We start from the raw sequence: 10,853 nt of genomic DNA on the forward strand, positions 1-10,853 counted from the left end.
AGCGTTACCTAGCTACTTCCTATGACAAGACCCCTGTTCCAAGATGGCGGCGGTTTTGACGCATGCTTAGAGCCCCAAGGTGAGGTCTAGTGTATATGTCTATGGCTCCTCCGAACCATCACGTATTTCTCTCTATTTCTCCGCACTTTAATTGCACACTTCGTAAAAAATAAATAAATAAATAAATAAATAAATAAATAATAATAATAATAATAATAAATAAAAATTGCACACTTCGTTATTCATTCTAGCTCCGCCACAGCTCGGCTACAAAATGAATGAAATAAAACTTCTTTGTATCGCTATTTATCTAAAATATGCTATATTTTTATATTTAATTTTGTATGTCATGTTTAACTTTTACACAACACACACAAATACATAAAAGCAACAATTACCAATAGTATTTACAGGTTGCTGATCCAAATATTACCCTGGTGTCTGCGCGCGCAATGCTGCCAATATGATAATATTTATTAAATTTTTTATGGTGAACTTTCATACATAAAACTTTGCAGGATGTTTTTGTTCACTTAGATCCATGTTACACACACTACATAATTTTCAAAACTCCATAATAGGTGTGTGGAAGAGCTCAACAAGCAGTATTTTTCCCTATTCTTCTGCTGTATTAACATTTTAATGAATGAAGTAACCCCGCTGTGTTAAATCCTTACCTAGTTTGGTGTTCTGGATCAAAAATAGCCAGCCCTTTTAATATATACACACACACACACACACACACACACACACACACATATTTATATATTGTTGCTGGTAGTACAAATCGTCATGGAAAATATACACTACACACTTTACATAGGTGAACATAAAAGCTTATTAATTCAATTCAAGTTTATTAATACAGCAAAGGAGCTTTACAGAAAAAGCTTTAATGGTCAATATGAGAAGTGTTCTGTCTTCAGTCGGAGATGAGTGTGTGAGACGGCAGTGATATACAGCTATTAAACGGCATGTGTCGAATAAACGCCATCTAGACATGGATTATATAAAACCAGATAAAAATGTAGTATCTGATAGTTGAATTGTGGGACAGGTTCTTTAAAAAAACATTAAAAAAAAATGTAAATTACAAATATATATATATAAATATATATTTTTTAAATAAATAATAAAAAATTAATAGAATAACAAAAAAATGTATAGTAACATTAACAATTTAAACTATTTCCAAAACTTTTTTTTTTTTTTACAGTGTGCACAAATCTTGTCTGATATGTCAAAAACTGCATTTCTAGCCAGACTTTGGTTAATTTGTTTTCTTCATTTGTTCTTTTCTAATTTAAGGTGCACTGTCTGTCATTTACGGTGTCTGTCTGTCAATCATTTTGCAGACATCCTTCAGGGGCGGTGCTTCGGCAAAGGGGTGGGGCTTAGTTAAAGCTGCAATCATAGATGAGAACTGTTCTGTTTATTTCGTTTTCAAGTTAAAACCAAACCAGTGTGTGGATTCTGGGGTGTGTGTGTGTACCAAGGAACCCTGACTTGCAAGAAAGAACACTAGTTATGTAAACAGTTTATTTGTGTATACTTTTTCAACATAAAGTCATTTGAACTACAGGGGCAGTAAAACCATAATGCAGAGGAAAGGGGCAAAAACAAAAAAAAACAGGAAATAAAAAAATTAAAATAAATACAAAAGCATGAAAACAGATTTAATCAAAATAAATGCAGTATTGGATTTGTACAGGGAAACTCCAGATGAGCGTCAGGATGTATTTACACAAAGCTATGAACAGCAGTCTCCAAGACACACCGTCCCAAAGTTTCTCACACACTCTCACATTTATCATCATTTGCAGTAAATAAAAGGCATTTTACAAAACCAGAGGAAAAAGGTTGCGGATGAAATGACAGGTGACTGTATAAAAGGCCTGGTCGAAGCCTAATAAATATCCAGGGTTCAGATGGAGAGACACACAGCCACTGATTGAGCAGGTCCATATATGGGCGTTGAGGAGCGGGCAGGAAGCACTCCAGCTGCTGAGAGAGAGAGAGAGAGTGAGAGAGAGAGAGTGGTTACGCACTGACAGAAGCCCAGCGGGGGAAAGATGCGATTGGCACTGCTGGAGACCCAGCCGTCAGGAGCGTCAGGAGCTCACGCAGGCACAGATCCACTGGACACGGCACCAACCACAGGACACGAGCACCACCACGCCCCAGCACGGCCCGCTCAGGACACATCTGCACACAACAACAGCAGAATCAGCACACACACACACACACGAGAGCAGAGAGAGAGAGAGAGAGAGAGAGGACACGTACAGCTGGCAGGCTGCTCTCCAAACCGCCTCATCAGCTGGTCATGGGTGAACTTCACGAACGCATCGTACTGCTCTGGAAGACAAGAACACACACACAACGCCATCAGTAATCGGATCCGCCAGCGCTGGAGATCGCCTTCGCCAGCGTTTCAGGTTAAAACACCGCAGCTAGGTCGAGCTTTGTTTTCAAATCAAATTATGCTGTCGTCTACAAATAGGATAGCTCACGAAAACGAGAATAATCCCATGATTTACTCTCCCTCAAGCCAGTATATGACTTTATTCTTTCAGAGTTATATCAAACATGTCCTGCCTCTTTCCAGCTTTATAAAGGGATGACATTTTGAAGCCCAACAAAGTGCATTAATCAATGATTAAAGTAAATCCACACGCCTCCATGGGTTAAAGGGATAGTTCACTTTGAAATTATTTTTTGGTATGTTTTATCTTAACTCAAGCGCATCCGAGATGTAGGTGTCTTTCCACAGTACTTTCAATTTTGACATTTTTCAGTCAAACCGTTGTTGTCTAGGCGTAAAAAAAAAAATTGTTTGTTTCCGGTTTCCGACCGACCCTGTCAATTTATGTGCGACCCAAAATTATTTTATGAGCTTGGGGAAGAAATAATAAAAATTAAATAAATACACAAATAAAAAAACTCTGAGGCGAACTATTAATTTACGTTTTTGTACAGCTCCGTCTTTTTATAGCACGCGATGTAAGATGCATCTTGTCCTCCAGCAATCTATTAACAAACGAGGCAGATATCGTTCGTCAAACTGAACTATAATACATATTATACAAGTCTTTTTTTGTAATTTATGATATTTTTATTCATATTCGCACACATACAAATACATGCATTCATAGGCATGCACACACCACATACTAATACCTCCATCCGCCTAGTTTTATTAAAAAATCATCCTATCATGATCCAATCATGATCCCAATCCCATCTTCTGCTGTCTAGCACTTCTTTCGCCATGTATTTGTTCGTTTCTTTCATTATTTTATGCAATCCAAAACACTCTAACCTGCCGCGGTTCGTATCTCTAGAGCCCGTCTAACTTGTCCGCTTTTCCGGGACAAATGGATTTTTGAAGGACAAGTAAAAGAGAATTTTACTCGCCCCAACGGACAAGTAGCCTGATTAGAACATCAATAACAAACAAAAAAATAACTAGGGAATCACTAAACCGAGAGAATGATTCTGATTTTATTACATTTATTGCAAGTTGCGATCGATTGTGGATAATAAATGTAGCAGGCCTACTGTATTACTGATGGTAAGGTTGCGCTGTTGACGCTCGCGCAGAGAAATCTACACACATGAGCGGAGCACACACACACACACAGTTAACAACATACTCTGCCTATAAAAAATCTAAATGTGGAGTTTTTATATTTTAACATATGTTAAGCACTAAGCAGCCTCAATTATTTTTCCTGAATACCATCACGATTGAGAAAGTGACACTGATTTTCTACAACAGTTCAATAAACAGTTAAGATTAAGTCACTTACTGTTTATAAGCAATATTGGGTGTTTTTGTTCCATTTCAGCAGCGAAAATAGTTCCAAAGAAAAGTCACAGCAGAACCACGACGCATCTCACAGGAACTCATCCTGTTTTCATTACTGAATGATTCAGCATTTTGAACGAATTGGTTGAGTCAAGGATTCAATGACCCATTCATAAACATCAACATCTGTCTCATTCTTGAATGAATCAACCGTTTGAACGAATCGTTTGAATTAATGAATCAATAACTCACTCATTTATACGGCCGCCTGCCGCCACCTATTGGCAGTTTAGTGTTATGTTTATAAGTAGTCTAGTATAATTCTTTCCAATATTTCTTATTTGCACATTTAAATCAATTTCATAACATTATTTTATGAAATTGTAATTTTTCAGTGTAAATGGTTTAATTTCATCAGCCCTACCTAGGGTAACAGTATGCTTCATCTTTCATTTTAAATTCCTAAATTTGATCAATAAATTCAATTATTTAGAATAATAAGACACTATAGTATAGGGCATTTAATAATATTGGTGGAGGCGATGCCCTTAAAGGTGCAGATATTACAATTTGCCTTTTTAAATATCAAAGCTGATTGAACACTGATGAGAATATTGCTTCAGAATAAAAAATAAATAAATTTTAAAAATCCGGACAAGCAACTTTTTTACTCGGACAAGTGATTGACAGATTTACTTACTTGTCCGGAGGACAAGCACGTGAAAAGGCTTAAGGGGATAGTTCACTTTGAAATTAATTTTTGATATGTTTTAGCTTAACTCAAGGGCATCCAAGATGTAGGTGTCTTTGTTTCCACAGTAGTTTCAATTTTGATATTTTTAGGTTTGACTATCCCTTTAATGTCGAGCCCTGAATAATTTCCTACCCATCTCTTGCTGCCACTGAAAAAAAAAAAAAAAAAAAAAAAAATTCCCTACCGACCCATGACCTCAACTGACAACCAACCGGAACCAAACTTTTTTTTTTTTAGGCCCTATCAGTCATACACTGGAGGCTAAGGGGGTCCACCAAAGAGCATGCACAGAGAAGTCCAAATTACACATGATTTAATGACTCGTAAATGTAAGTACACATTGATGGCCTAAGACACGAAACGAGCGGTTTGTGTGAGAAAACCAACAGTGTTTATATAGTTTTTACCTCGTGTAATCACAGTGATCTGAATCAGTTGTTCAATGTCCAACTGAACCGAACTGAATCAGTTCAATGTTACGCGGGAAGTGATCGCTCGCGTGTGACGTCACTCAATATTTACACGGAGATTTTGGAAGTTTTACCTTTTACTAAACGATATAAACACTGTTGGTTTTCTCACACAAACCGCTCGTTTCGTGTCTTAGGCCGTCAGTGTGTACTTACATTTACGAGTCATTAAATCATGTTTAATTTGGACTTCTCTGTGCATGCTCTTTGAGGTGGTGACCATAGACCTCCATTATATGACTGACAGACAAGAACGGTTTGACCTAAAAATATCAAAACTGAAAATACAAAGTGAACTAACCCTTTAATAAAGGCCATCTGAAGAACAATCTCTTATAAACTATAATTACTGGCTTCTGGTAACGGCCGTCCACGAGCCAGGACAGTTTATAATATAACTCTGTTGGTCTGTTGAGGGAGAGTTAATCATGTGATCTCTCATTTTTTGTGGGTTATCCCTGTAAGAGCACGTGATCCTCAGGGATGGATGTATTCTCGACAGCGGATACCTGCGAGTTTGGTGGTGAGGATCTCGTCGTACTCTTCCCGCACCTTCTCCTCGCGCTCCTTCAGCAGCCGCTCGCAGATCATGCCCACCTGCTTCAGCGTGAACAGCGGCTGCTCGCGGCGGGACGGGGACACGGCCCCGGAGGACACGCCTGCGGGAGACAGAGCGCTGCGTCAGTCCTGGGTCAACCATCATCAGAAGCAGACACTCGCTGTGTACTGGACGCTATATTCACCACAGCCTTTAAGCATGAAAATAACATTAGCCTATAATCAATTCTTCAACTAGGGGTGCACCGGTAGGATTTTTGTTTGATACTAGGGCTGGGCGCTAAAACGATAATTATCGCGATATAATTTTCCTCGATAAAACGATATCAAGAGGTCGATAAATGTTCGATAATGTTTATGCGTCAAAAAAGCGGAACGAAACTCATTTAAACCGCGCGCGCCACACGGAGCATTTATCCGCTCGGGTCAAAGTCCAAACGGCAGTGCATTGAGCGGAGCGCGAGCTCACGCAGACGCGCCTCTCATCGTTTTGTTCGTGAGATCCAGTGAGAAGCACTTGAGTTCAGCGAAGAACACAAAGGTCAAGTTTAAACCAGTTTAAAGGCAGATGAAACACCGCTGACAAAAAGGAGAAACACTGTGTGCAGCGATAGAGTCAGAATCTGAATTGATACTGAATCCATTTAGCCTACCATAGATTTACTGTAAGGTTAGCCTGGTAATATTTCTGCACCATGAAATGTGGGATATACATACTGAATTGTATAATAATATCAATGTTGACAATGTATTATGACTAATGGAATATAAGTACAGTATTTAATAGTGTATTTACTTTTAGCTGTTAGGCTATTGTTTTTCATACAAAAAATACAGAAACCATAAAGTTATGCCATGCTAAGTTATCTGGTTTTATCTGTGGTTATGATCTAAATGCATGATACTGAATGACCAATGGTTAACTTGAATACAACTCAAACAGTCAAAATATTACTTTTTACCAAATAAAAATGTGGTTGTTACATAAGAAAAAAGAAAAAAACAGATGTTACTGTTTTTGTTAATGAACATAAATTTAAAGAGTAGTTTAAAAACACAATTAACACTCTGGTTTATACAACTTTCACTTTGTTGCAAAAATCTGCCTTGAAACTTGAAAAAAATAAATATTTGACATATAGCGTGATAATTATCGATATCGACTGATATAAAAAAAAAAATGATCGTGATAATTTTTTTTTCAGCCCTATTTGATACCAAAATAAACATTTTTTGTGATAGCCCTAATTATCAAAAGGCAGTTAACTTCTTGACATGCATCTCCAGGAAATGACATACTCGACCACTGAGGCATCTACACTACGAAAGCCATCTGGAAGAGGTGGAAAGTGGACAAGCTCAAACCACTTGAGCCCGTTTACACGTAGTGTCGTCCACTCGTAATCCGATGGACCAAAACACTTCTTTTAACAGCATGTGTATTATCGACCATTAGCTTCTTTAACCCTCTGGGGACCAAAAACGCACCATCATCTACAGTTTCTTAAATTTGGGTGAAATCACGGCCTAGCGGTGTCCGGTTCAGAAGAGCAGAGAACGGCGCACACACACGGAGCGTGATCTGGAGTACGCCGGCGCCGAGGGCCTATCCAGACTGAGGCACCGGTTTCTAAGCTTTTTGAAGAAGCTCCTCACAGCAGATTTCGTGTTTGAGTGTGGACTGTGAAGCCAGAGGCATTTAAAAACAATCATGTGCAAGTTTATATTTATACTGTCATGTGACGCATATTGTACCAATAGACATTCATGTTTATACCGGCATTGTGCCTGTAATGCCATCCACTTTCACACGGTCGCTAAAGATATGTTACTACACATCACAGTCCTGCGAAGATGACAGAATTCACTCACATTTGCTGTCCTGCAGCGAAACATGAGCGCAGTTTTAGCGTTTTCGACCAAGCATATAATGGTGAGTGTGTGACGCAGACCCTAGTAAAAACGCTGAGATATTTTACTAAATAAAATGATCCCGCCAGAAGAATTGCACAATAACTTTTATTTTTCCGTCGGTATCATCAGTGAGCTTTCACGCATGCGCAGTAAAGGAGAATTTAGCATTTTCAGGCGTTTCCCAAAGGTTTCTCATCCAGACTGAGACGTGGGAGTACGCCAGTGTGGACGGAGAGCGTTTATTTTAAAGGAAGTACGCAGATGAGCGTAGGTTTGGCCCGAGTGGCGTCCGGCAGTACCTGTGCTGGAGGAGGCGTGCGGCCCGGACTCGAGCCCACACACGGACTCGCTCTGCTGGAAGCTGCTCTCCAGGTGTCTCCGCTTCTGCATGCGCTTGTACTCCTGCTTGATGTTGCTCAGGATTTGCTCTGCGAGAGAAAAGCAAAGCATTCACAATCACACAGCGACTCCAGAACATGATCACATGGGAAGAACTCCAGTTCACTATTCTCAACTCGCTGAAACATTCATCCCAGTTTGCCAGGCATTAGTTTCTGCTATGAAACGACCCAAGAGAAGAAATAAACCAAAGACTTACAGCTGAAAGTGCTTGAGCTTATACTGTCTGTGATAGTGTGCCGACAAATCTACACCACACATTTCATCTCATCAAACATTAATATTACATAATTAAACTGGTTCAATTTTGAATCTACATACACACTGCTAATCTAACACACAGTGAAAATGACATGAATATGAAAGACTGGGAAACATAATATAGAGCAGGATAGCTTGAAATCAACAGTTCAGTTTGTCAATCAAACAGTTCCAGAGTGTGTGTGTGTGTGTGTGTGTGTGTGTGTGTGTGAGAGAGAGAGAGACAGAGTGTGGGAGTTTAAGCCTGCAAGGTATGGGAAATTAAATGTTTATTAGATATTCAAAGATTAGTTTAAAGGGATACTCCACCTTTTTTAGCATATACTATGGAAGTCAATGGGACCGGAAACTGTCTGGTTACTGAAATTCTTCTAAATATCAGAAAACCGGCTGAATGGATTCGAAAAGGGCCAACTGTTTAACTCTGGGGGAGTTGTAAAATGAGCCTATTTACCCAAAAGAGTGGAGTATCCCTTTAAGTACAAACGATATTAACTTAAAATGTATAGGTTACTATACAGTGCACAATAAAACAAATTCAATAAACTGTATTCATTGATTAATAATAGCCTATAAAGTGAAGAATTGAACATTATATTATTTTTAAAAAATGAACATTTAATACAATTACATTAAAGATGATTGTGAATAATGTCGGGTAAAAGCAAATATGTTTATAAACTAAGCTATCAGGTTAATTGAGTAACTGTGTGCTATGCTAGTAGTACATAAGCCAAGTGGTGCACACATTAAAGGTCATTATAACGTAGTTCAACTTCAAGCATCATTTAGTGTGCGATTTTGCAGGAATTGTAATCAGGCGCTAAAGAGAGTACCTTGGGGTCCTAATGGAGACCCGATTTCGAGGACATGATTTGTCACCACAGTTTCACTCGGATAAACGTCACATTATATTAGAAAAACTAGCGCAGCTTCCCTTATATGTCGTGTTTTTACTTCCGGAAACCACTGTTGCAGTATTTATAATGACACACACACACAGCTGTGACTCCTCGCCCACTGACGGACATTATTCAGCGTCTCAAAAACAAAACAAAGAAAAGCCCCCCTGCCTGAACCAGACCGCTGAGGTCGACGTCATTTCCGGTCCATGACGGAACACACAGGACGCCAAAACCCCCTTATCAACATCACAAACAATAATGCTGCTAATACACCGATAATAACAGTTAATAAATAAACTATTTTAACGTATTTCTCAAACATGGTCAATAATCGTGGCACACAACACAAGCTGCCTGAAGCCCGAGTTATTAAACATCTGTCTGTACAGTTAGCAGCATTCCTGGCCCGTGTCGATCCGGAAAAACTCGCTACGGTTTAATTCTCTAACATTAGTTTACAGTGTAAATGGAGAGTATCTGCAATAACGAGGCTTACATTTAGCCTAGTGTGTTTTGATGATGTCGCCAGATAACAGGAGTAACGTTACCCCCGTCCAGGGAGTTTTAGCATGATTTCACCCGTCCACACACACACACACAGTCTGGAGTGTCTGAAGAAGTGAAGACACACACACACACTGACCTGTGGTGAGTGCGGAGGACACCCTGCCGAAGGGCGAGGGCTCCATGCGCAGGTACTTCTGCGGGGACGCGCTCGAGCTGGACGGAGACAGGGGCGCGCACCTCCTCCTCTTCGGGGACGCCTGGTTCAGCAGAGGGTCGAAATCCATAGTCCTTTTCAGAGTAGCTCCACACGCCATCTTATAGCCAGAGATTGGGGGGTTTTATTAAAAAAAGAACGTGGCGAGAAGAAATAATCCGCTCGAACAGCGAAAGCCCCCTGCTACGATCTCAAGGGAACACGACCCAATCGATTCGTTTTTATTCAAATTCTGCGTTGACCTTCGGGCCAAAACGTTGACTAAGCAAGCACAGACGCGTATATGCACGGGGAAATGCTGTTATGGAGTCGATACTCCTCATGAAAGCACCGATGATTTCGGATTGTGCCGAGCTCACGTCCGACGCCTCTGGAGCGAGCGCTAGCCGGCTAACAAATATGGCGTGGAAACAAAACATTTGACGACGCCGCTTCTCTGCGCATGCGCGGAGACTTTCAGTTGAAGCCGGTACTTGCAGTTTTATGCAAGATTCTTCCCCACGCTCTTTTGCTGCCAAGAGCCGATATTAAAACTACATATCCAACAGGGCCCTGCTCGCTTTTCTCTCCGAGTGAAGTCGCCCATTGGTGGTTTCGGATTGTTTGTGGATTTGAAAAAAGCCCCTAAAACAACACGTCTAACTCCTGACGGGCTCCTGTTTGGTGTTAAATGTGCTTAAACGTTTAATTGAAATAAAACCGAGTGAAGATTGTAAATTCAAATATGTTTGTTAATAATAAAACATAAAAGAACAGACGTAGTTAAATATAATACATTTCAAAAGAGGGTCAGCAGGCGTCCTTTCATTGACTGGAACGTTCCTAATATTCGGTTTGTTTTTTAATGTTCCCATTATACAACCATCTGTAACAATTTTTCAAAAGTATGATCATACACATATTAGTTTTCTTTCATCACTTAAAAGGTTAGTTGACCCAAAAATTATCATTCTGTCATAATTTACGGTGTTGTTCCAAAATTATTTGACTTTGTTTGTTCTGTGGAATATAAAAGATTTTTTAACACTGCTGGTAACCACTGACTTCCATTGTATAGGCC

General features: G+C 39.6%; 1 protein-coding gene across 1 annotated transcript; it reads right to left on the reverse strand.

Annotated features, from left to right (window-relative positions):
* Positions 1–1,525: 1,525 nt before the first annotated feature.
* akirin2 (akirin 2) lies at positions 1,526–10,224 on the reverse strand. The gene is made up of 5 exons (XM_039688964.2): positions 9,716–10,224; positions 7,807–7,935; positions 5,545–5,694; positions 2,287–2,358; positions 1,526–2,205 (listed from the first exon to the last, which is right to left on the reverse strand). Exons 1-5 carry the CDS (start codon positions 9,891–9,893, stop codon positions 2,195–2,197), a joined length of 540 nt encoding a protein of 179 aa, XP_039544898.1. The 5' UTR covers positions 9,894–10,224; the 3' UTR covers positions 1,526–2,194.
* Positions 10,225–10,853: the final 629 nt, after the last annotated feature.

Source organism: Pimephales promelas, chromosome 13 (assembly GCF_988280905.1).
Source record: "Pimephales promelas chromosome 13, fPimPro1.hap1.1, whole genome shotgun sequence".
Lineage (NCBI taxonomy): Eukaryota > Metazoa > Chordata > Actinopteri > Cypriniformes > Leuciscidae > Pimephales > Pimephales promelas.

What these genes read in the sequence shown, in the direction of transcription:
- akirin2 (XM_039688964.2), bottom strand. Translation starts at nt 9,893, where the DNA reads ATGGCGTGTGGAGCTACTCTGAAAAGGACTATGGATTTCGACCCTCTG. An exon ending in GTCCTCCGCACTCACCACAG is followed by an intron (nt 7,936 to 9,715) that starts GTCAGTGTGTGT and finishes TTTCTCTCGCAG; the next exon opens with AGCAAATCCTGAGCAACATC. An exon ending in CCTCACCACCAAACTCGCAG is followed by an intron (nt 2,359 to 5,544) that starts GTATCCGCTGTC and finishes CTTGTCTTCCAG; the next exon opens with AGCAGTACGATGCGTTCGTG.